Genomic DNA, 27352 nt, shown 5'->3' on the forward strand with positions numbered 1-27352 from the left:
AATTATGCCATACAATAAAAGTAATGAAGACTCATCTAATCTACTGGATACAATGAAATCGCAAAACTCCAGAATTAATCAAAACTTAACATTTTATTTGTCAGGTAAAATTGTATTCTGCCAATTACATAATAAATCATCTGGAAGCCAATTCAGAGATGAGACTGTAACAATACAACATCCGTTAATCAAAGATAAATCAAAGAGTTAGAGATGCATACCTGACCAGAGAAATACATTGCAAGTCTCAGAGATGCTGCAATGGGGTGTCTTTTTACAAAATTTCCCCCCGTCCTAAAGCACATCTTACCTTATATACTCAAGTCAAAACAAACAGTCATAAATTCAAGACAATAGAAGTGTCACAGAAACCCTGGCCTGGTGAATTTGAGGACTTAACCATCTCTTAGGAGGGAGAGCATCTTATCAAGATCTTATAGTCAAAAACCAAATTAACATATACCAATAAAATATTACTGTAAAATTAAGACCACTTTACCAATCACACAGAGACATTTAAAATGGTACCAAACATGAATATAGTGATGCAAGATACACCATATTAAAACCTTGAACATTTTATGTGAAATGTGCTCTAATCAGAAGGTAACATAAGGGTCAAGAAGGGGGGTTTAGGTGGAAGGAGAAGGGTGACTTTCTCGCATTACCCCCTGCTGTAGAGTAGCTCTGTTTTTCCAGCCTGTGTTTGCATTGTCAACAGTGATTTGAATAGAACAGTGGAACAGTTGGTTTCTTCATCACTTCTTAGATAAGTAAATGCATTGGAACATTGCATCTTGTCTCATGAAATTCCATAACAGTTCTCATGGTCTGATATTTTGGTATTCAGTCTAAAACCTGACAGGTGGGCAAATCTAAGCTTGTTTTTAATAAAACAAATATTAATATGGATATAATAAATAATACTGCTAATAATAATAACATTATACAAAAGCAAATTGTTATGAATATAGTTTCTCAAAATAGCGACGCGCCAGCGGTCCGCTTCAGAACGCCTTCCTTTTTAGACCAGAACGCCTATGGGCGCACAAATGAGCGCTAATGCATTTGCTATATGAAAGTACCAAAAGACTATTGCGCCTCGCTTACACACTGCTTAATACGCACATGAGAGCAATAGGCAAATATCTTTACATATGAAAAAAATTTAAATATTAAGGATATAAATAGGATATAAAAAGAATTGATATAGGATATAAATATAAAGGATTAAAATATTACAAAACATATTATTTTCTAGCCTACATAAATATGAAAAACCACTGCTTTTATGTCTTCTTCATCTCGGGAGGCTTTTTCAGTTCATTCATAACAATTTGCTTTTGTATAATGTTATTATTATTAGCAGTATTATTTATTATATCCATATTTATATTTGTTTTATTAAAAACAAGCTTAGATTTGCCCACCTGTCAGATTTTAGACCATATGGGGCATGGCAGGTGTATTTGGAAATAACTCAGTATTTTGACCACACTTGGTCATTATTGTTCATTTATTTGTTTGCTAGAAATTAGAACTGAATTTAGAAATAGTTTTAAAACAAATCTTAACAAACAAAATTAATTATTTAAAGGCTAATTGATGTCTGTGCATAAAGGTTTCCCTATCCAAGAGCGAAAGTGAAAGTAGATCATTTATTTCTCATTCTCACGCAGTAGATGCTCTGTTTAACAGTTTTCTGTTAAAAACTTTTAACTGTTTGCTTGTAAAATGCTCATTTTTTCCACTTAGACTTACTTTGCATCCTGTAAAGAGCGAATGCGCTCTTGGCGCGACGCAGCTGGGTCTTAAAGGGAATGGGAGACGAGACTCTAATTGGTTTATTCTTAAAACACACCTATAACTCATTAAGAAAAGAAACTCAACCCTTTTAGATCATACGCCTTGGCGCAAAGCGCATTTTCCCATCCGTAAATTAGCAAAAATGCGTTCTGACACGCCCTGAAAGCGTTTGCCCCCTGCGTTTTGCGCTCTGTGCATGGACCGTCAAAATAGAGCCCTAATACTTTTAAAAATCAAATCTTTTTAAGATGTAGTGCAGATGTTAATATTTCTTTATGTCCTAGCTAATTGCTAAGTGCCAGTACAGGAGAGTGCCTCTGATAAATTAAGTAAAAAACCTGAGCTTTTCAGGAAAAAGAACAAAATTTGAGTTTGATAAAGATTGCATTTTAAGTTGGCTTGATCTTGCCAACATACTGATATCTTATTTAAATTTAAAATTTGTCCTAATTTAAAAAAATCTGAAGGATTTTTCTCTTACTACTTAAATTTATAATTTCTTAAAACCATCACTTCTGCATATAAAAAGTTATTAATATTAATTAAAGAATACTCCCTTTAAACATAAGTAGAATATATAGCCAAGAGACTTAGAAAAATCCATTTAAAATGTTTTAATATATTTCTAATAAATATGTAATGGGTTGTAGTTTAATGAAATAGTCTTTGTTTTTACAAACATCACTAGACTAAGCTCATTGATCATATAATCCCCTTATCTTTACCTCTGAAGACAACAGGATCCACTTTGTAATATTCTGTTAAAAATATATAAAACAAACATTTGTGTTTTTTTTTTTTTTTTAACTGAGGTGTAAAAATATACTTTGTTAAATAAAGATCTTTTTCAATATCATACTTGTCACGGCTGGCAAGGAGGACCCAAACGCAGAATTGACAGGAGAACACAAGGTTTATTTACAGGAGGTAAACAGGGCAACACAGAAGGACAGTCAATAGTGCAGGGTGATGGCAGGAGAACAGGCTGGTGAGGGGAGGAGACTCAGGACTTTATGATAATACAGAGGGGAGTGTCTTAAGGGGGTAACACAAGCTGGTCAGGAAAGGGGAATTCCAAACTTAAGGCCAAGCAGTCAATCGGTAGCTAGCCGAATCTCTTGTTAGGGATAGGGAGGGCAAACAGATGGATCATCAAGGAAAGGGGATCCACAACCAGTGACGACTCAGGAGGCAAGTGACACAAGCAACACAACAGGACTAGACGGCTGGAGAAACAAGAATTTTAAAAATAAAGAAAGAAATATTTAGGAGGGGGAAAAGTAGAGCTCAAAAAATAAAATGAAACAAATACTGAAACTTAAACAAAAGGCTTAGACAAATAAGCTATACCTAGAAATAAAACAGAAAGCAAAACACAGGAACAGAAATTAAAAATAAAGAACTAACAAAAGACTAGGGCTAGACTGGGCCTAAGGATCACAGAAATGGCAAAATGAAAACTTGAAATTAGTCTTGAGCTTCAAACAGAAATAAAATTGAAAATGACAGCAACCTTGCTGAAAGAAGTAAATAAATAAATAAACCGAATCAAATGAATAAATTAATTCAAGATAAAGATAAAAAGACAACTTCTGTAACGCCGGGGAGTAACACCACAATAGAAGGTAGGATCCAATATGCAGGTTTATTCACAGTCAGGCAAGCAGTGGTCAATACGGGAGCAAACAGGTGTGTGAGGACAATCCAGAATCGTAGTCAATTTAACAAGCAAGAGGTCAAAAGGCAGGTGGCAGACAAGGACAACTAAATAAACAAGGCTAGGTTCAAAACACAGGAAAACAAGACAAGGAAAACGCGTTGTGATGCTACTTTACAGTGAACAAGACTCGGCAACATGTGTGTGGAAAAGAGGGGTTTAAATAGTCTAAATAATCATTGTGTGGGTGGTTACAGCTGTAAGAGTTCAGTCTATGACAAGGTTCAGGTGGTGAATGCAATCAAGTTAGGTGAATGAGCATGGGTGTCAGGGAGAAGTGCATGTATGAAAATGTAGTCCAGGAAAAGTGTAGTTCTAAGTGTGTGTGTTTACCAGCGACATCTGGTGGTTGTTCGCTGGTGAACATGACAACGACACTATATGGGGAAAAAAAAATCTCTATCATGCACTACACAAGATAAGCTAGACATGCACACAAAAGATAGTATGAAGAACCAGCAAAGACAAGTGGAAAATGAACTCAATATATAAAGAGTAGAGAGCACGAGGAACAGGTGAACATTATTAGACAAACAAGGACTAAACAACAGGGCGAGGCATAGGAAAACAAGGAGGCAGGACAAGGGGAGCACATGACCAACACAACAAAAGTGACAACCATGTGCTTTTACATAAAACAAACAGAGACATTGAACTCAGACAGGAGTGACAGGGCTGTAAGGGCTGGATCCTGACACATTCTGATTATATCGACTTTTAAATTATACAAAGAACTGAAAGATTGCTTCATGAATGTTTGAGTTATAATTTGTCCAAAACCATCAAGCTGAATGTCAAATGGGACTTTGTATGTAACGGTTACAAAAACAAAAGGATTTTTTTTAGTAATTGTCTTTTTTATTAGTTGAGCAGTTTCAGTCAAATCTGTTGAACTCAGTACACTGCTACTCATGTGATATCCCTCATTTCACCAAAGTAAAATCAAAAGAAACAAAAAACATGTTAGTTATAACACTAGAGTAAGAGAACGTCCAGGTTACGTATGAAACCCACGTTCCCCGAGTGAGGAACGGAGAAGTGTGTCTGTATAAACAGACTTTGGGAGTGCTTTAGACAGCCAATCTTTTCTAAAGATATAAAAACAGGCCAATGAAATGCCAATTGAATTGGCGGAGCTAAGCTCCACAGCTGAAACTGATGAGCCAATTAGAGCTATATTAGTCGGCTGTGTGAGTTAGCTTGTCAGAATTTTGCCTGCTGAAGAGCCGATCACTCAGCTCCCAGCTGGAGACTCTAGTGCTGTGGCAGTGAAGACACACGTCTCCGTTCCCCATTCGGGGAACGTGGGTTAGGTACGTAACCTGGACGTTCCCCTTCATATGGGAACTTCAACATGTGTCTGTATAAACAGACTTTGGGAGACTGTATAGAAAGCGCCACGGCAACCAAGCCTGTCATGCTTCTGATGTGTAGTTTGCCAAGCCAAAGCGTGAGCGCACTGACATCACCAAGAGCACAAACTTCCAACGTCCACTAGGCCCAACATATTACCATTACATGGAAATAAATGTTTAATGTTTAATCGCGGGTCAAAAGTGACTTTTACCTAGCTAATATAGACTAGGGATTTTTTGGAATACGACAGTACGTTGGGAAAGCGTCAGTCCCCGCAGGGGGAGGACGCGGCGGAGACCATCTGCTACCCAGAAGGGGAGACCTGATGGTAAGGGGGCATATGAACTAGCCCTTAAGAGGGGGAGAGCTACATATGATAAGCTGGTTAGCGGTTTAGGGAAGACACGGGACCGCCTGATAAGGGGAAACACATTGTGGTAATAATGCATATGGCATCACCAAGTGGGGATGCGCATAGCTGGCACTGATCCTCAATATGAGTGTAGACCGTATGGGCGTACCAACCGCACACTGAGCCATGCATTCGACTCCTCTGCTGAGTCGATGATGGGGGCCTCGGAGGAACTCTAGGGTTCGCCTGAGGAGGGGAACTCACTAGCAGAGTAGAAAAAGGCGCACGCATCTCCGGGTTAGGGAGCATGGCGCAGCAAGAGTTTGTGACACCGAGATTAATTCCCCCCCCCCCGATTGATCGGGGTCACCCAATAACCGGGAGGAAACTGGCTCCACTCGAAGATTATAAAACCTCGCGAATGTGTTAGGTGTCGCCCAGCCCGCAGCTCTGCAGATAACGCCCATGAGGAAGCGACAGCTCTAGTAGAGTGCGCTCTCATGTTAAGAGGGCGCGGCTCGCCCTGGCATTGATAAGCGAGGGCGATGGCATCAACTAACCAGTGGGCCAACCTCTGTTTTGATACGGAACTTCCCTTCTGCCGACCATCGTAACAGATAAAGAGCTGTTCACATGATCTTACATTTTGCGTTCGTTCCACGTAAAGGCGCAAAGCGCAAACAGGACAAAGCAGAGTGGGTTGAGCCTGCCTCCTCTGAAGGCAGCACTTTCAGGTTCACCACCTGATCTCTAAATGGGGTGGTAGGAACCTTGGGCACATTGCCAGGCCGGGGTCTCAGGACAACGTGAGAGTAACCGGGCCCGAATTCAAGGCACGACTCGCTGACTGAAAATGCCTCCAGATCCCCAACTCTCTTCAATGACGCCAATGCGATCAGCAGAGCTGTCTTTAGAGACAGAATTTTAAGTGATACTGATTCGAGTTGCTCAAACGGATCTCTCTGCAGACCCGCTAGGACTAGAGAGATATCCCAAGAGGGCATGAGAGGGGGGCGGGATGGATTTAGCCGCCGCGCGCCCTTGAGGAATCGGATGATTAGATCATGCTTCCCGAGCGTGTTGCCATCTACCGGGTCATGATGAGCGGAGATCGCAGCCACGTAAACCTTCAGTGTGGAGGGTGACAGCCTACGCTCCAGCTTATCCTGAAGGAAGGATAACACAATGCTAATCTGGCAAGTTTGGGGGTTTTCTCGGCGAGAAGCGCACCACTCAGAGAAAAGACTCCACTTCAGGGCGTAGGCATGCCTCATAGAAAGTGCTCTAGCCTGAGTGATGGTGTTAAGTACCGCGGGCGGTAAGTCACCCAAGTCTTCCGCGCTCCGTCTATGGACCACACATGGAGGTTCCAGAGATCTGGGCGTGGGTGCCAAATGGTGCCCCATCCCTGAGAGAGGAGGTCCTCCCTTAGGGAAAAGCGCCAAGGAGGGGCCGCCGCGAGGAGTGTGAGCTCCGAACCCAGGTCCAGTTGGGCCAGAGAGGCACAACAATCAAGACCTGCTCCTCGTCCTACCTGACTTTGCACAAAGTTTGAGCGATTAGGCTCACTGAGGAAAAGGCATATTTGCGCATGCCCGATGGCCAACTGTGAACCAGTGCATCCATGCCGAGGGGGTCCTCGGTCAGGGAATAAAACAGCTGGCAATGTGCGTTCTCGGTGGAAGCAAACAGATCGATGTGGGGTTCCCCGAAGCGCGCCCATATCAGCTGGACCGAATCGGGGTGGAGTCTCCACTCTCCCCGAGACATTAGCTGCCGTGAGAGCACATTGGCTGCACGGTTGAGCTCGCCCGGGATGTGGATGGCGCGCGGCTGCATGCTCGTTGCACACGGCCCCCCAGCCCATGCTGGAGGCATCTGTCGTCACGACAATATGCCTGGATACTAGCCTAGGGGATCCGATCAGGGGCTGAGGGTGCGGAGACACAACGGAGCGACGCGCACCCGGTGCGTGCCAGCACGCCATGCCAGTCTGGGGACTCGATCGCGAAGCCAACGTTAAAGTGGTCTCATATGAAGCAAACCGAGCAGCGTAACAGCGGCTTTGGATGCCATATTCCCCAGGAGCCTCTGAAAACATTTCAGTGGGACCACTGTCTTCCTGTGGAGCTCATTTACACAGGAAAGCATCAGCCTGGCGCGCTCCTGGGAGAGGCACGCAACTATAGCGACCGAATCCAGCTCCAGCCCGAGATAAGAGATCCTCTGCACAGGGCAAAGTTGGCTCTTCTCTCGGTTGACCTGAAACCCCAACTGGTCGAGGTGCCGAAGCACTTTGTCTCTGTGTCATCAGCTGATCGCGGGACAAGGCTAGTATGAGCCAGTCGTCGAGATAGTTGAGTATGCGGATGCCCGCAAGGCGCAGTGGCGCTAGGGCACCCTCCGCAAGCTTGGTGAAACCCGCGGAGAAGGAGAGAGCCCGAAGGGGAGGACTTTGTATTGCCACACTCGTCCTTCGAATGCGAACCGGAGAAAGGGGCGGTGGCTTGGAAAAATGGAGACGTGAAAATATGCATCCTTAAGGTCTATGGCTGCAAACCAATCCTGTGGACGGACGCTCTGAATCAAGCGTTTCTGCGTGAGCATTCTGAAAGGCATTTTGTGTAAATGACAGTTCAGTCTGCGCAGATCTAGGATTGGCCTTAACCCCCCGCTCTTTTTGGGCACAATGAAATACGGGCTGTAAAACCCGGACCTCATCTCTGCTGGAGGGACCTGCTCGATTGCATCCTTCGCCAGGAGGATAGCAATCTCCTCTCGCAAGACAGGGGCGCTCTCGGGGATGACCCTAGTGAAAAGGACACCCGTGAACTTGGGAGGGCGAATGGCGAATTGTATCGCGTAGCTGAGTCTGACCGTCCGTATGAGCCACCGCGACACGCTGGGTAGAGCTAACCAAGCTGACAGAGCGCACGCTAATGGCACCATCGGAGCGATCGCTGACGCGCCAGCGGAGGGGCAGCTCGGGATGGGAGTGCTCACCCCGGGAAGCGGTGCGGCCCGAGGAAGAGCAGAAAATAAGAGAATCTCTCTTACCTTCCTCCCTGGATCCCGCGGTAAGGCCGGAGTGAGAAAGGAGTCCGTTCTGCTGCACTCTGAGGGCCTGACTCGAAGGGTCCCGGCGCTGCGAGCTGGAAGGCAGAGCGTCCCAGACTGGCAGTCCTCGGGTTTGCGCATGCGGAGAGAGAGGAAACTGCTCTTTTATTGATAATTTGGTTGCCGCCAGCCCGGAGGCCAGCAGCGATGAATTTAAAGCCGTTGTTATGAACTGATGTGATGATCCTCGGCCCCCCACCGAGGAAAGAGCAGGTCCCCTCTTCTCCGGATGGCCCGTCTCAGTGGCGCTTCGCGGTCCTCCCGCGGGAGGCTCGGCGTTGCCGCTTAGCCGGTGGAGCGGGCAGCGGAAGCGGAGGAACGGCCGCAGCGGAAGGGGCAACGGGAGGAGCAGTTTTCCGAGCCCGCTGGTAGATGACCTCCCCCATCGCCTTGGACTGCTCCTTCACCGCGGAGAATTCCTGGGTGAACTCCCCGACGGTGTCGCTGAACATGCCAGCCTGGGAGTATTGAGAAAGCGAGCTTTGTCAACGTCTCGTATATCGGCCAAGTTCAGCCAAAAGTGGCGTTCCTGGACCACGAAAGTGGCCATCGTCTTCCCCAGGGCACGGGCAGCCGATTTGGTGGTCATGAGAGCATAATCGGTAGCTGTGCGGAGCTCAAGTTTGGTGAGCCTGTGTGAATTTTAGCCTCAGTTTCCTGTTCTTAGCTGACAGGTGTGGCATCGGAGGGTGGGCTTTCATTGTCCGATGATGATCCAGACCCGCTCGCCCCCTCGGAGCAGGTGAGCGCTGTCAAGACGGATCCTGAAACGGACATTTTAGCCGTGCTTTCATGGGCTGCTTCGGCCGTGGGTTGGAGATGGTTTATCCCCCTGCTCCGCGGCCAGACCGACTAGATGGGTGCTACGTAGAGGACAAGGGGCCAAGCCTTTGAAGCCTCTCGTCCCATTCTTCCTGGAGGTGCACAGTAGGCTCACACAGTCTTAGAGGGCACTTTTTTTCTGCCCGTGCTGTATGTAGCGATTCCTCAGGTTGAGCGCGCGATTTCGGTCAATCTTTGTCCGCGTGGCGCCTTTTCTTGGCGGTGTCCGCCTCGTCTCCCGTCCAAAGCCTGTAAATTATCTGCCTCCCTCGGAGCTAGAGCTTACAAGGGTGCGGGCCAGGCTGCATCCGCCTTGCACTCGATGGCCACCTACCAGCACTACCAAGCGCAGGCGCTGGCCGAGCTGCACGAGGATGGGTCCAACCCAGGCTTGTGAGCTTCGCACCGCATCCGACTACGCTCTTCGGACCAGTCCGCTGAGTGTGCGTTGGGGAGGACGATGTCCACATTAGTGGTCCAGGAGCGCCACCTCTGGCTAAACTTGGCTGATATACGTGAAGTCGACAAAGTCCGCTTTCTTGTCTGTGAATTCACCCAGGAATTCAAGGCAGTGAGAGAGCAGTCTGAGGCTTTGGGTAATGTCACCTATCGGCGGGACTGTATGCCGGCTCCGCCCGCCGTGCCATCCATATCTGCTGCTCCTCGCCGAAGGCGCCCGCCTACGAGAGCTGCACCGCCCCCGCACATGCCTCTGCACAAGCAGGCAGCCCCCCCTGCCCAGAGCGCCGCTAAGTCTGGTAACGGACCGCGAAGCGTCCCTGGGACAGGTCATCTGGATCAGAGGAAACTTGCTCTTACCCCGCTGGAGGGCGGGGCCTTATTTCTAACGGCACTTTTTACTGCCATGAAAACATCAATGAAAGAGCACTTTTCCACTTCGCCGGATGTGACAGCCTGAAATCTGCCAGTCTGCCAGTGGCTCACGAGCGCTGGGAGGATGGTCTCCTTTCTCCCACCCCTCGAGCCTCCCCTCCGGAGTGTGGCTCTCGCCTCCAGCTCCTCCGCGGGACCCTCACGCTTCCCGGATCAGCACACCCACTCCGCGCTGCCCCACTGCTGGTACGTCAGCGATTGTAGCAATGAGTCCATTAGCGAGAGCTCTGCCTGCCTGGTTAGCGCGGGCCAGCCCTTCGCGGTGGCTCATACGCACAATCAGACTCGGCTATGCGATTCAGTTCGCGACACGGCCCCCCAAGTTCACTAGTGTGTATTTACCAGGGTCAGCCCCCTGTCTGCTCCTGTCTTGCGAGAGGAGATTGCTGTCCTCCTGGTGAAGGATGCAATCGAGCCGGTCCCTCCAGCCGAGATGGAGAGTGGGTTTAAAAGGCCGCACTTCATCGTGCCCAAAAAGAGCAGTGGGTCACGGCCAATCCTAGATCTGCACTCCGAGTCACTGCTACTGCGCTGTGTCGCCGCGCCCTCAGCCCTTGGAACGACCCCTCATTCCTACGGGCCGGAGTGCCTTTAGGACAGAAGTCCAGTCATGTTGTTGTTCAACAGATGCTTCCAGCACGGGCTGGGGGGCTGTGCATTGCGGGCATGCAGCTGCGGGCCTGTGGAAAGGAACCCAGTTGCATTGGCATATCACCTGTTGCTGTTGGCAGTACACCTCACTCATCACCTTTTTTTTCCGGTGCTGGAGCAGCAACACGTGCTGGTCAGGATGGACAGCACGGCGGCGGTGGCGTATATCAACCGCATGGGGGGTATTCGCTCTTGCCGCATGTCTCAGCTTGCCCGCCGTCTGCTCCTCTGGAGTCATCGGCGGCTGAAATCAGTGCGCCATTCATTTTTCAGGCAGGCTCAACCATGCAGCCGATGCGCTCTCACGGCAGCCTTTGCGTCCTGGAGAATGGAGACTCCACCACGAGTCTGTTCAGCTGATATGGGCACGATTCAGGGAAGCCCAGATAGTTTTGTTTGCTTCTCCCGAGATCGCTCATTGCCAGTTGTTCTTTTCCCTGACCGAGGGCTCTCCCGGCACAGATGCACTGGCTCACAGCTGGCCTCGGGGCATGCGCAAATACGCGTTTCCCCCAGTGAGCCTGCTCGCGCAGTTACTGTGCAAGGTCAGGGAGGACAAGGAACAGGTTGCTGGTTGCGCCCCCCTGGCCCAACCGGACCTGGATGTCAGAGCTCTCCCTCCTCGCGATGGCCCTCCCTTGGCAGATCCCTTTAAGAGAGCACCTACTCTCTCAGGGACAGGCACCATCTGGCACCATCGCCCCGATCTTTGGAACCTCCACGGGTGGTCCTTAGATGCGAGGAAGACTTAGGTAACCTACTGATTGCGGTAGTTAATACCGTCACTCGGGCTAGAGCCCCCTCCTCGAGCGCGCCTATACCCTGTAGTGGAGTCTATTCACCGAATGGTGCGTCCCTCGCTGAGAAGACCCCCGAAAAATGCCAGATCAGCGTTGTGCTTCTTACGCCAAGAGAAGCTAGAGAGCAGGCTTTCGCCCTCCACACTCAAGGTTACGTGGCTGCCATCTCCGCTCTTATGACGCATTGGCAGCACAGTGGGAACGCATAACCTCATCATCCGGTTCCTCAGGGGAGCTAGGCGAATTAACCTACCCCGCCCCCATCTCTTGCCCTCTTAGGATCTCACCCTCGTTCTCACGAGCCTGCGTCAGATCCCTTCGATCCTCGACTCTTTAAGATTTATCTTTAAGATTCTGTCCCTGAAGACAGCTCTGCTGGTTGCGTTGATATCGATTTAGAGGGTCGGGGACCTGGAGGCATTTTTCGGTCAGTGACTCGTGCCTTTAATTGGGCTGGCTTTCTCTCATGTTCTTGAGACCCCGCCCACGATATGGACCCAAGGTTCCTACCACTCCGTTTTAATACCAGGTAGTGAGCCTGCAAGCACTCCCCCCGAGGCGGCTGACCCAGCCTCACTTTGTCCAGTTCGCGCTTTGCGTATTATCTAGACCGCACTCAGAGCTTAGATCAGGGGTTGGGAACTTTTTTTTAGCAAAGAGATATTTCTGGGGATTTTTAGCAAATGATTTTTTTTAAAAAACCATGTGACATATATATATATATATATATATATATATATATATATATATATATATATATATATATAATTTTCTGGCTGACTTGACATCGCTTTGTTGCTGTCTCAAAATATCCAGATGCAGGGCGCAGTTTCATCTTCTCTTTATCAGGCTCATTATCCGATTTACTCATGATTTAAGAAATATGTATATATGCTTGACTGCCTCTGGCATTTTGTAAATACAAATGTTATTTAGTAGGCCACTATGTCATTATTTAATTTCGCTGCTCACTGCACGCGAAACAATAATCACCCACCAATGAGAGTGATTGTAAACGTAAGACAGCTGATTAGTCAAAAGTGACTACCTTTATGTGTGCGTGCGAGGACACAATCCACCCAGCCAGTGTTGCCAGATTGGGTGGTTTCCCACCCAATTGGACAGTTTTGAATTTGATTGGGCGGTTGTTTTTGCATTTCGGCGGGTTTTGGATCATTTTGGGCTGGAATTTGTCTGCAACATCTAGCAACACTGCAGTTCACACAGCTTTGCTAGCTGTTTTTCCCTCTGACTCACAGTCTCGCTCTCACACACACATGCAGGTATTCATCGCGCTTAAGTTTATGCCGGATCAATTAAAAAAATACAGGAAAGCAAAACACGAATATCTGACATTTCCCGGAGAAAGATCCAGCTCAGATTAAGCACTGCCGCGAACGGGTTATTTACCATTTGTGAAAGGTGTGCAGTTTATGCTGGAGCTCCTCGCACGCCTTTTTTCGGCTTTCGCTCAGCTTGCTCTAGCGAAGTAGAAATGCTTTTGGTGCAAGTCACACAATGCAGAGCTTTCAATAAAAGCGAATGTTCCTGCCCACTCACCTTGAAACTGTTGATGTTTCTCAGAATTTCTTTTTGCCATCATAACCACTCATGAATGTTGTTTGAATTTATGTGCGCACGCGCGGTTACCATAGAAATGTAAGTGTATTCACAGCGCCACACGCACACATTTGAAACGTCGAGTTTTTATTCTTTTTCCTGCATGGGATTACAATAAAGAGGGAATTGTACCTGTATTTTCAATAAGAAACAGATATTTGTGACGATTATCATTTTTTTAAAACTGTAGAATATTATTGAAGGGAGGGAGCTGGAGAGCCATGTATTTTGGTCAAAGAGCCACACGTGGCTCGCGAGCCATAGGTTCCCAACCACTGGCTTAGATCATCTGAGCAGGTCTTCGTCTATTATGGCGGTCGGCAGCAGGGAAGTGCCGTATTGAACTAGGTTGGCCCACTGGAAAGTGGATGCCATCTCTCTCGCTTATCAGAGGCGAGCCGTGTCCCCCGAGAGTGCGTGCACACTCCACTCGGAGCATCGCATCCTCTTGGGCGCGTGCACGCGGCGCCTCTCTAACAGACATCTGTAGAGCTGCGGGCTGGGTGACACCTAATACATTTGCAAGGTTTTACAATCTGCGAGTGGAGCCGGTTTCCTCAAGGGTATTAGGTAACCCTTGGTGATTGAGGAAACAACTCGGCTAAGGTGTTGAAACACGCTTGCTGCGCCATTCTCCCTCACACGGTGATACGTGCGCTTTTGTATCTGTCAGTAAAGTTCCTCAGTAGGTGAGCCCTGCAGATTCCTCCGAGGCCCCCAGCACTGACTCAGCGGAGGAGTCACTTGCTGGCCCACTACGTTGTAGGTCTGCCCGCAGGTCAGCCGCGTTTTGGGTATAGGTGCCCTCTTTTGAAGTGGGATAAGTAAGGGCCAGGGACCACGCTGGAGGATCGTGCCTCTCTTGATGCTGGAGCGCTTAGGCTTGCTTGACTATCCTCTCATCGGAGGCGTAGGTAAGGTGCAGTCATTATGGCGTTTTCCATACTTTCTCCTATTCGTGGATTATAATTAAATCCACTAATAGCATTGGAGTTCCCCATCCGAAGGGGAACGCTCTGGTTACTAAAGTAACCCTAATGCTATTTAGCATCACCATAATGACTGTTCCTTAGCTGTTAGTTCAGTCTCTTCAGCTTAAAAGGATAGCGTGTGCTTGCTCCACCTGTGCTTATATGCGGCGATAATTAGCAATAAGGCACTCGTGCGCAAGCTTACGCTGCCAATTCATTGGCATTTCATTGGTCCGTTGTATACTCTTTCAGACAATTAGCTTTCTGTAACGAAATCTCCCATTCGTGGATTATAATTAAATCCACTAATAGCATTTCCGTTCCCCTCCTTGGGGAACGAGGGTAACTTTAGTAACCAAAGCTTTTTTGCTAAAATGACTAATTACAAGCTTGAAAGCGAAAGACTGATGCAGTGTACTGATGCTGTGACATCTTATCTGATACAGTAGATTAAAAAGACAAAAAAGTCGTTAGATAGAGACAAGTTTAATTAAATATCACGTTTAACAACTATAGTGAGATGCGATCCAGTGATACATCCTTGATAAACTGTCCGACGTGCACTGCTCAAAGCATCCACTCCGATGCAGACGAGAGCATGACCCGTTCGAAACAGCATACTTCTATACGATACAGAAAGCTTAAATCAGTATGCAAGCTGAGTAGTGTGTCCGAATTCATTAATTTGAACAACAATAGGCATAGTCTATCAACCCAACCCTAGTTTACACATTGCTAAATACACACAGGAGTTACTGTACAGCAATACACAAATATCTTTACAAATGAAAAACAATTAAAGGAATTAAATATTACAAAAATTATTATTTTCTACATAAATATAAATACCTGTACCTCCATGCCTTTTTCACCTTGAGGGCTTTTTTTCAGTTTATTCACAACAACTTGCTTTTGTATAACATTATAATTATTATTATTATTATTTATTATTTGCATATTTATATTTGTTTTATGAAAAACAAGCTTAGATTAGGTTAGGGAAATATCCTCGAGCTGGGATTCGAACTCAGGACGCCCTGACGTGTGGCCTATTAAAAAAACATCAGGGCTAAAGTGGAGGAATCAACCAAGTGTTTTTCTTCTACAGGCATCTTCGTTTTTTTCTCTGTATTGTTGGGAAAGCAATTGAGTTTTACATCGTCTTGTTGCCCTTTAGCTAAGAAATTATAACAAAAAGTCACACAAAGTGGGATGATATTAGAATTACATTTACTGCATTATGTTTTGCTAACAATAGCAGGAAGGAAGGCCAGCAGCTCACCATGTTAAATCACTTAAGATTACACATTATGCATCTATAATAATGGCAACCACATCATCCAAAATACGTAGACTATAGGTGATTTTTTTTTAATAACTTACATTTTTAATAAGTTTTCTATTACATATTTCAGTAATAGACAGTACCCAGTGATTCTTTTGTGATCTGAAGTATTGCAAGTCTGTTCAAGGGAAATTGTCCCTGACAATAATATACATGTAAGTTACTGCAAAATTATCTGCTAAAAGATAACTCAGTGCATTAAAGATTCCACTGACTTCAATAATTTTTATTTTTAGACCAAGGTTTAAGAGTGAACTCAGCCTGCAGTCGGTCATCAGATACTGTTTGTGAGCCACTGGAGAGATTTTACTGCATTGAAGAAAAGCAGCTGTACTTCAGCTCTGCAACACTCTGGGCTCTATTTTGACGGTCCATGCACAGAGCGCAAAACGCAGGCTGCAAACTCTTTCAGGGCGTGTCAGAATGCATTTTTGCTAATTTAAGTACTGAAAAATCCGCTTTGCGCCGTGGCACATGGTCTAAAAGGGTTGAGTTTATTTTCTTAATGAGTTATAGGTTTGTTTTGAGAATAAACCAATCAGATTCTCATCTCCCATTCTCTTTAAGAGCCTTGCGTCGCACCATAAGCGCATTTGCTATTTACATGACGTAAAGTAAGTGAAAGTGGAAAATCATTACTGCATTAGTTGCATTGAGTAGGAAACAGGGAGTGTATATTGACCTTTTTAAATATTTTGATCCATTTGTTGACTGTGTGCAGGCACCGGCTCCACAGATACTGTATGTGCAGACTGTACTGGAGACACATATTCAGATGGATCTTTCTCATCCTGTTTACCGCACACAAAGTAAGTGCTCTCTCTTTCATATTTTGCATATGTCATATGTTTTTTTTTTCTGCCTATTTGATGCAGGATATTATTTACAGATGTGAGGACACTGGACTTACTGAAACAAATCTAGGAACACATTCATCTGACACTCAATGTGGAAATCCTACTTCTCCACTAGCCGTTATTCTTAGTGTTATAGCTACTTTGATATTAATCAGTACAGTAGTAGGTGTTTTGACATATAAGCAGTTTTGGAAGAAAGAACGCTACACAAGAACAGGTAAGTTTTATTACGATTCCTAAACATATTAGCTTTATTGTTTTGGGTTTTTTTTTGTATGACAGCCCAAAATAAATGAACAGTGTATTTTTATTAAATAAATGTAGACTTGGTGAACAAATGTAATTATTTTTAAAACATTTAAAATATATATTAATGACTAACACAATTTATACATGTCACTATATTTTTGCAGCAACATCTAGTGCAGGGGTGGCCAATCCTGTTCCTGGAGAGCCACCTTCCTGCAGATTTCAGTTGCTACCCATATCAAACACACCTGAACCAATTAATTAGGGCCTGAACACCGCGTGATAATTGCGGGCAGGTGTGTTTAATATGGGTTGTAGCTGAAATCTGCAAGAAGGTGGCTCTCCAGGAACAGGATTGGCCACCCCTGCACTAGATGTTGCTGCAAAAATATAGTGACATGTATAAATTGTGTTAGTCATTAATATATATTTTAAATGTTTTAAAAATAATTACATTTGTTCACCAAGTCTACATTTATTTAATAAAATTACAGGTGAACAATAATATTGTACTCTAAAGAGCTTATTTTTATGGCAATATATTTTATGTCATTTTTTCTTGTGAAAGCAAAGCTTAATTTGTTTTGCATACTTCAGTGTCACATGATACTTCAGAAAGCATAATCTGATGTGCAGATCACGAAAGTCTCTGTCTCCTTCGTCTGCTCTTTTTAGGGGTCACTGCAATGGAATTATCAACTCTTGCAGTGATAGGACAATGACACTCTCACTCCTACTGTCAATTTACTGTATGCAGTTTTCCTAAAATTCAGGTCTTTGAACTGTGGGGAGCTGAACACCGGAGTTGAACAACGTGGCTGTAGGAGCTTTGGTGTTGCCGCCTTTGATTTATATTTAATTTGCACTTTTTGCGGTTTTAGCTGAGCACCCAATTAAGAGGGATGCAGGGCTGGACTGGGGCAAAAAATCAGCCCTGGCATTTTGGGCCCGAGCGGCCCACTAAATTCAATCAAAATGCTATCTATCTATGCACGTCCAATATTTTTATCAACTCGTATTCTATAAAACACAAAAGCCATAAATATGAAATAAATAAATAAATAAATACAAACTTTAATTTCAATTTAATTTCTGTATACTGTCCATAAAGATATTTGTTGAGTTCTAAAAAATACACTATTCATTTATTTATTTTTCTTCGCATAAGTACCCTTTTTATCAGGGGTTGCCACAGTGTAATGAACTGCCAACTATACCAGCATGTTTTATGCAGCAGATGCCTTTCCAGCCACAACCCAATATTGGAAATCACCCATACACACTCATTCACACACACTCATACGCTACAGTCAATTTAGCTTATTCAATACACTATTCACTCAGCCTATATTAAATAATAAACATAACAAAAACTGCCTGCTAATGCATGGGCAAATCTTCAAAGGGAACAGTGTACTTTATAACCTCATTCACCTCACCCTGCTTGCTGTTTCACTATCTAAACAATGAAAACATAATATAAGTCAAATTTGTTTCATTTTGATATTATGATTAACAGACACCAAACAGCCTCGTGTAGCTGCATATTTATATCAGCATCATCTTCACTCTGCATATTTATAACGAAACAGGGCTTAAATATAACTGCCTCCTTTAGTTTTCGTTGAAAAGAATGAACTTTACCCTGTCCCTTTTGCAAAATGTCAGTTTTAATAACCAATAATGGCCAATTTAACAGGATAACGTACATTCAATTTAAACGATAAAGGTAAGCAATCAGTCAATGTGCAGAATCAGTGTATGTGGTTACATAAATTAATATATTAGCCTATCTTTGCACTCAGCCAAAACAGTTAACTGAGGAACAAGTGATTCAAAAGACAAAAGAATTGTTAGATAGAGACAACAAGATGAATTCAATATCACGTTTAACAACTGTAGTGAGATCAGATCATCCAGCAGATGAACTGTCTGACATGCACTATACTCTCACCTGGGGTTTATGCTCACCCGCTGAACTACTGTCTGAAGGTCTTGGCAGAGAGTGTGCATGTGTGTGGTCATGTGAATTGCGCTTTTAGCCGTGTACTAGAATGAACAGAGAACTTTTCAGAACCGCTAAATGAAACGCCAGTGTATTTCCCGCGATTTCTCTGCGCCTCCCTTGCGTTTCTTCTCTCTGACTCTCGGCTATTTTGAAAAATACACACAGACGACGCACGCTCACACGGAGTCCAAAATAGGAGTTTGTGATTGGGCCAGCCTAATGTCAATACCGAAAAGAGCCAATGGGCTGCAGAGTGTCACATGGGCCGGCCCGGTCTGTCTGTCCGGGAAAAAAAGCATCTACTTTCAGAGAGTCACAGATCACAGCAGCGTCAATTAATAAGGCAGAAAAAAAACGATAGGCTGCTAAGCCTTTTATGGGCCAATCAGATCATAAAACGATGATCAGCCCGGCCCAAAAAGTACGTCGGCCCACCGGGAAAGTGCCCGCCCTGCCAGATGGCCAGTCCGCCCCTGGAGAGATGTGCGTGCTTTTGTACAGTTTTTTCTTTAAACTGTGGGGGAAACAAGAAACAGAAAGGCAAACATCTTTTACAATCAGAGTTGAAAAGTTTTTCCTTTTTGTGTGTGGAAAAATACCATTGATAGGTTTGTGGTAAGTAAAAATAGAAAATAAAATATAATAGAAAATAATCAAGCAAATCAAAAATGTATTGCACTGAAGTTGCAGTAAAAACTTAAAAATAGAGTAATATATTGTTACAAAATATTTTGTTTGAAATAAATCCTGTTCTTTTGAACTTAGTATCTAAAAACCTGAAAACAATCAAACATTGCTTTGTACAAAAATATAAACTAGCAAAAACTGATTTAAAATTGATCATAATAAGAATTATTATTACAGCACCAATAATATTTGAAGGATTTCTCAAGAATCATGCAACACTGAAAACTCAAATTTCAGCTTTTACTTCACAAGACAAATATAATATGTTAATAAATTTATTAAAAGAGAAAGCCATTTTTTTGTATTTTAATATTATTTCAAATTATTGTTGTTCCCCTGCAGGGAACTCTACGCTGCGTCTCTTTAGGAGACACAATGGGAAACAATCCCTCTCTTATAACCTCCTGAAGCACAGGTGAAATCAATCCAATTTTATTGGCGGGACCGTGTGTGACGTCAGACCGGGAGGTATAAAACCACCACGGAAGCATACAATTGCTTTTTCTCTCTTCACTCAGACGCATGAGTCTTTTTCCTCCTACTTACAAGCACTGAAAACGCACTACATTGAAACAATAATTGACTCGCGCACACACACGCTCTCTTTTTGCATCACTATTAAAAATAATAGCTATTTGAGAAATATAATTTAAATCCTGCGGTGTCCTTGTGTAATCATATATCAGGACACGCATGATTTATGTGTGTGCGCAGTGCCTTTGACCAGGAGCAAGTACAATCAGTCCTCGAGAGGTGTGTTTGTGCTCATTTTAAAAAGCCCTGGCCAAGTGCTGTGAAAGTGTTTCCCGCGGCTCATTCCGGCCAAGCGGTGCATGATTTCGCGGGGAATCAGCTCGATCTGAAGGTTTAGAAGGAGACAAAACTCGAGGGTTTTCTTCTCCTCTTTGTCCTCCAGATCGGCATCATTTCAGCGCGTGCCTGCTACAGCTGCCTTTCCTCTCGCACTGTGGGATTGCGGCTCCGCCTCTGCTTCCGAGGGAGTTGAGAGTATGGAAGGCCGTTGGGGCCAAAATGGTTGTTCCCCCCATTATGCCCTGAATATGATGAACTTACTGAGATTTAAGCCTGTGTAGCTTGAATTAATCCTCTATAAATAATATTACTATATGACATACATTATAATATAGAACATAATAATTATTATTATTATGAATATAAACGGTCTAATTTTAATGAGTACCTGCACAGGGAAGTATTGACCTGAAGCAAGTCTCATATTGCTTGTATGATTAGCCATTTATTCAGCTATGGCTTGCTTAGATTACCCTGTTGCAGAGTGAGGTTTCATATCAAGGAAGTTATCATCTGCAAAAACTCTTTGCTTTGCCATCAAAGCCTCTGAAAATAAAAACATCGGCAACAAGTGTATGTGGCAAAAGGTCAACTGGCCTGTTGTTGACAAACTATGTAATTATGCAATCATACCAAATAGACCGTCCGAAGGACGCCTATGGGAAGGGTGAGGCCTATTATCGTTCAAAAGGAACTGCTTCAGGCTTTAGACCTGTCTCTCTGTGCCATAAAAATGGATGTTCACAGGGACATTTGTGGCCAAATCCGTCCGATATCAAGAAAGAGGACAAATGTCTCTTCCTTGACGCCCCCATTTTACCCGCTGGTTCATTAGAGAATCTGTTGAGCGGGCAGAGGGGGGTGGGGCTCCTACGGGAGCTTCCTTCCCTAAGAAACCGTTCTTCTGGGGCGGCTAGGCGGGACCAGCTCCAGCCGCAAGCCAGTTTATCCGCTCAGCATTGTGTGGGGCAAGAGAGTGCGTTGCATCCATTCAGCCCCCAAAAACAGTTGGGGTGGAAAGCAGCGCTCTCAGGAGACAAAGTCCGTCTTGTACTATGGTCAAGAACCATTGTCGTGAAATGGGCATCGTCTCAGAAGTTCTAGTATTAGGAAATTCTTCGGGCAGCCCCTGTGAGGAGCAAAGGCTGCCTTATCATGCCCCACAGGGGGTCCATCTGCCAACCCTCCCACCGCTGGTGCCTCAGGGTGCGGAGACCCCTGGTGTTGTCCACCAGTGTTTTATCCCAAAAGTGGTGACGCTATTGAGGCAGTGCCCTCAGGAGACAAAGTCCGTCATGTACTGTGGCCAAGGACCATTGTCGTGTAACGACTATAGTCTCCTAAGAAGTTCTAGTATAAGGAAATTCTTCGGGCAGCCCCTGCGAGGAGCAAAAGCCTCCTCCTCGTGCCCCACAGGTGGGCCAACCGCCAACCCTCCCACCGTTGGTGCCTCAGGGCGCGGAGACCCCCGGTGTTGTCCACCAGCGTTTTATCCCAAAAGTGGTGGCGCTAGTGGACTCACCCCCTCTACGGAGGGTCCGAAAGCAGTTAACTTGGTGGCCTCCTGTTGTGAGTTCACTTCAGTGCCCTGAGTTAGCCACCTAGGGGAGCATAGAGGCCAGTCTTGAGGGACTGGTACCCCTGCGGTATTTTCTGGCAGAATGGGAGTGGCTGTCAAACGTTTCGCAGTTGGGTCCTGCTAACCTTAAAGAGGAGCTATATAATGCAATTTGGTTCACACCCCTCTTGCTGCAATAATTTGCATAAATGAAGTAGACTCCCTTCTGAGGAAGGAAGTCATAAAACAGGTCCTCCTCCAGACATGGAGTCTGGGTTTTTATAGTATTACTTCACTGTTCCAAAGAAGGATGGACGTTATATACTATATATATTTTAAGATGACTAAATCGCTCTGATCAATCTAATCAATCGCATACAGGGTTCTTTCATTTGGTCTGGCATTCTCACTCCACACGTTCACCAAAGCAGTTAACGTACCTTTGGTTTCACTTTGGCTACAAAGGACTTGTATTCTCTATTTTCTCGACGGCTGGCTAATTTAATTCCAGTTTAGGGAGTTAGCAATTCCACATAGAGATGTTGTTCTTGCTTACATAGAGAAGTTGGGGTTGCAGGGAATTCTACAGTAAAGTATGATTGTGCCAGTTCATGTTGAGACAGAAGTTGGCAAATACTTTTTAAGTGTATTATGGAACTCCACAACGATGTTTGTGTGTCTGTTCCCCTACTCAAATAAAGTTAATCCAGATCGCCGTAAAGAGTGTCAGGCTGGGCCTAGCTATCACTGTCAAACTGTTTAGAGGCTGGTTAGCAGCAGCCATCAACATGATTGGGTCTGCTAACATGACATTGTTACAGCGGTGGCTCTAATCCAGAGATTTCGCATAATCAAAGCCTTGTGACATTATCTACAAGCTTTATCGATATAGTGACAGCCAAGGTTTCTGTCCCAAAGCCCTACATTGGGAGTAATCTCTCAGCGCATGGCACAGAAGCCGCTTGCGAGGGTTGGGAAGCGACCCTGAGAGGCCTTCCCACATTGGGGCAAAGGAGGGACCATCTTCTCCACATGCATATCAATTGCTGGGAGATGTTATCAGTGTTTCATGCTCTGAAACACTTGTTTCCCTCAAGTAAGAGGTCACCATGTGTTAGTGAAAATCGACAACACATCTGTGGTCTTTTGTCAGCCATTAGGGGGTCTGAATCCGCGCCCTCTGTGCAGGTTGGCGGAGCAGATCCTTCTGTGGGCTCAGGTGAAGCTGCACTCACTGAAGGCAGCTTACATCTCAGGCCCAGGAATGTAGGAGCAGGCCCCCTGTTGAGGCAGGGGTTGGCGCTTGGTGGATGGCGACTGCACCCAGAAGTGGTAACGACCATTTGACAGAGATTCGGCAGAGCCGACGTGGATATGTGCACCTGTCAAAACAAACAATACCCATTGTGGTTTTTTACTGACACACCCAGCACCATTTGGACTGGATGTCATGGTGCAGATATTGCTGAGGCTTTGTCTGTATTCTTTCCCCCCGATCGCTTTGCTCCTGGGAGTTCTGAAGAGAGTCCATTTAGGGGGATCAACCTACTATCAGTGGCCCCTAGGCCTACAAGAATGTGATTCTCAGACCTAATGTCTTTCCTTAATGGTCTCCCATGGGAGATTCTTGAGTTCTGACCCAGGCAAGCTATAGGTGTGGCCTCTGAGGGAACCCACCTCATAGATCTTGGTTTTTCAACTGAACATGTTCAAACCACACTCAGCTCCAGAGCCCCTTCCATGAGGACATTGTATGCCACCAGGTAAATTTTTCACTTTGTGGTGTACCGACCACCACCTGGGTCCAGTTTCACCGCCTGTGGGGTTAGTGTTGGAATTTATCCAGGAGCGTTTTAAATATGATACTTTATGTATATGTAGCAGTAATGTTCACATATGGTACTGATGGTCTCGGCAGAGGCATTCTGGTGGTCAGATTCCTCCATGGATCCAGGAGGTTGAGGCCTAATTGCACTGGTAAAACTCCTATTCAGGATTTGTTGATAGTGCTCAAGGGCCTGTCGACAGTCCCTATTTTTGCATTGAGGAGATGTAAGAAAAGTTTCTAATGCTGAAATAGCATTTTATCTCAAAAGAGGAGCTCCCTCTTTTTTGAAATGCTCACCTGGCATGGTGAGAGCATTCCTGTACCCCACAAAAGGGTACTTCTTTAAGATCTCCATGAGGTGGTACGACCTATGGTGCTGTAGGCCTTTAATCCTCAACCATTTATGACGCAGATCAGAAGCGCTTCATCTGCTTTGCCCAGTGCGGGCGTTAGACGCATACATCATACGGCTGAATGGAGTTCAATGTAACAATCGTTCATTGTTCATTGTTCATTGGGCATCTGCGTCTCAGCAGACGTTGAGCCAGTGGATAGTCGAGTCTATATCACTGACTTATGAGGCCCTGAAACGTTCTCTATCAGAGGCAATAAGGGCCTATTCTACCAGGGGTATGGCGGCTTCAAAATCCTTCTTTATGCTGGCCAGTGTTTGGCTGGCACCTGAGGAAACAGCAGGGTGCTCTACCCTGCACACCTTCAAAAGGTTTTAATGATTAGATCTGAGAACCAGTATCTTTTCTTGAATTAGGGGAACTCATACCAGGCATATCAAACTATGGTGTGTTTGGGATAGCGTTCCCATTGTGTCTCCTAAAGAGACGCAGCGTAGAGTTCCCTGCAGGGGAACGTCTCAGGTTACGTATGTAACCATGGTTCCTTAAAGGGAACGAGACGCTGCGTCGCTTTGCCATACTTTTTCAAGCCTGGTGCGTTTCGTTCGAGAGGTTCTAAGCTGAAGTTGTATGGTTCCGTGGTGCTTTTATACCTCCCGGTCTGACATCACACACGGTCCTGCCAATTAATTTGGATTGATTTCACCTGTGCTTCGAGGTTATAAGAGAGGGATTGTTTCCCATTGTGTCTCCTAAAGAGACGCAGCGTCTCGTTCCCTTTAGGGAACCATGGTTACATACGTAACCTGAGACGTTTTCTATAAGCATTTGTGAGCACGAGAGTCTTCTTTAAAAACGTTCCAACATTTTGTGTATATTGTTATTACATTACTAATACTTATATGTTTTTTTTTTTCTCATGTTCAGGTACAGGTACAGACATTGTTTTTAGAGAAAGATGTAATACATTTCATTTACCATGCTTTAAATAAAAATGTGTATTTTTTTGTTCAAAGAAACTCCAATGGATCGACATTAAACTGACTGTTTAAAGGGTAAGAAGTTGTTAATAATATATGCACATATTACAGTTATTCAGTTTATATATTATGACAAATTTAATAACAGTATTAGTTTTTAATTATGTGAAATAAATTCTAATATGTTGTTCTCGTATGCTTTGACAGTGCAATGCAGAAGATTGCGCATGCTTGGTGCTTGTTTAAGCTGTAAATTAAAGTCTTCCTTTACTTTTTCTCTTTGTATTCAGTTAATAGTGGAAGTAAATCTGACCTTCTGACTGGTGGTGTCCAAACAAAAAGTTTCTACCAACCGAGCAAAGAGTGAAATAACTCATAAACCCCCAGTGCTGGGAAACACACACACACACACTACAGCCAATTTAGTGCATCCAATTCACCTATGCCGGATGTCTTTGAACTATGGGGGAAACTGGAGCACATGGAGAAAACCCACGCTAGGGGAGTACATGCAAACTATACAGAAAGGTCTTCTGGTCCAGCTAGTACTTGAACCAGCGACCTTCTTGCTGTGAGGTGACTGTGCTAACCACTGAGAAACAATGCCACTATGTTCCACATTATCTGAAGAATATTTTATTGGGAAAGTTACTTTGATGTTTTAAATTTTATGGTTCCAATATGTTAAACTATGTAGAACTAATCTGTTACCTATAAAGCACTGATCTGTGTGGGGGAACCAGTAATTACAAGCTGAAGGATGTCTCATAATACTACATACAGTACTGCCAAGTAATACTGCATGTATATGTATAATTTTATACAAAACTTTTTAGATGAGCAGTTTTTTTTTTTTTTTTGCTTTAGCAATCTAAATATTTTTATTTTGACTTCTTGAATGTATCCAACATACTGAAGAAACTATATGGAAGCAACAATAATGACTTTAATTACAGTACATTTTGTTAACTTTTCTAACAGAGTCAGTGTTTTACATCTGTTCATTCTGATTGTATTTGCAACTAGAATTAGTTTTTTTATATTTGCTCAATAAAACCAGTTTCTTGTTTTGCATTTGGAGTATGTATAATGAAATTGGTCATTGTAGGTGTAGTTATTTGTAGACAGATGCAAGTGAAAAACCTTAGGTGTTACAGTGTGATATTTCATATAATATACCATGATATGTTACTCTGATAGATAAAATACAAAGTAAATGATTATTTACATATTTTGTATTTCATTGTTAATTTTGTAAGACTGTAGATCAGGGGTGGCCAACCCTGGTCCTGGAGAGCCACCTTCCTGCAGATTTCAGTTGCTACCCATATCAAACACACCTGAATCAATTAATTAGGACCTGAACACCACGTGATAATTACAGGCAGGTGTGTATGATATGGGTTACAACTGAAATCTGCAGGAAGGGAGCTCTCCAGGAACAGGATTGGCCACCCCTGCTGTAGATCTCTTCGTTATATTTACATCAGCATTAATTCTTTTTTTTTTTCTTTTTTTCTTCAGTATGTTGGAACAGGTTTGTTAAGGACTTTCCAACAAAAAGCAATTTGTGTAAGAAGCTTTTAGAAATAACTTCCTTATCAACTTGAACTCATTAATCTGCAGTCAGTGAGATATAAACAACATGTTCATTTTTCAGTAGTCTGCTGTGGTTAGACTGTGGAAAACAATGAATCTACAAAACAATCTGCAGTAATGAAAAATCGGCTTAGAAATACCTCCATACAATGAATGTGCAAACATTAAAGTCGACATTAAACAGAATTTCAGATTTTTTTAAATATATTTTTATTTAGAAGACAAGAAATATACAAAAACACTGAAACAAATCTATAAGGATCCCATGTATATGTAAGTACAATTTAAAATATAGATAACAAACATAACATAAAAATAAAATAAGGATAAGTAGAGAGTTATAAAATAAAATAAACAATAGAAATGGAAGTTAAGATTTGTTCTTTTTCCCTTCTATTGTGACTAAAGACTGTATTGTGACACACTGTACATTTACATGAAATTGTCCTGAAATGAGAAAAAAAGTAGAACAGCACATGATTTCATCCTTTGGGAAGTGATTAGATCACTGGAAGATGGGTGTTGCTTATAAAATAGAGGAAGATTAAAGACAGAAGAAAGAAGTCACACACTGATAGCCTCACCCTAAAGGCATTCCATGTGACCAGAAGTGAAAAAAGTTGTTTTGATGGTGAGGGAAGGTCATGATGTTTGATTAAGGATTCTGAGCTCAAACTAATGTTTACAATATAATAGACAGTGCACTGATACATCATTTATAACAAGCATCTCTACACACACACAAAAAAAACAGTACATTTTGATTTCATTCCGACTTGAAGCATTACAAATCATAGATCAAAACTGTTGATTATTTTTTACAAAGCATTTATTTACAAATCCATAGATTGTTTTGCACCGCATTTATTTTATTTTTAATCCCCTTTTCCTAACACTAACTCAATGCAATACAATAAAAACTAATTTTATAAATATAAAATAATTACAAATATCAATAATTATTCTATA

General features: G+C 43.8%; 1 protein-coding gene across 4 annotated transcripts in view; it reads left to right on the top strand.

Moving 5' to 3' along the window:
- Positions 1 to 27126, top strand: part of LOC798191 (tumor necrosis factor receptor superfamily member 14-like) — a 42355-nt gene extending 15229 nt beyond the window's left edge. For 2 of the 4 annotated variants that reach the window (XM_021478552.3, XM_073910349.1), the window contains exons 5-8: positions 16173 to 16260; positions 16341 to 16525; positions 24821 to 24859; positions 25075 to 27126. In XM_021478552.3, coding sequence (XP_021334227.3) covers positions 16173 to 16260; positions 16341 to 16525; positions 24821 to 24843 — 296 coding nt within the window. In that variant the 3' untranslated portion in view covers positions 24844 to 24859; positions 25075 to 27126. The other 2 variants (XM_073910350.1, XM_073910351.1) reach the window with 1 other exon arrangement.
- Positions 27127 to 27352: the final 226 nt, after the last annotated feature.

The sequence above is a fragment of the Danio rerio genome, chromosome 8 (genome assembly GCF_049306965.1).
Source record: "Danio rerio strain Tuebingen ecotype United States chromosome 8, GRCz12tu, whole genome shotgun sequence".
In the NCBI taxonomy this organism is placed as follows: Eukaryota; Metazoa; Chordata; class Actinopteri; order Cypriniformes; family Danionidae; genus Danio; species Danio rerio.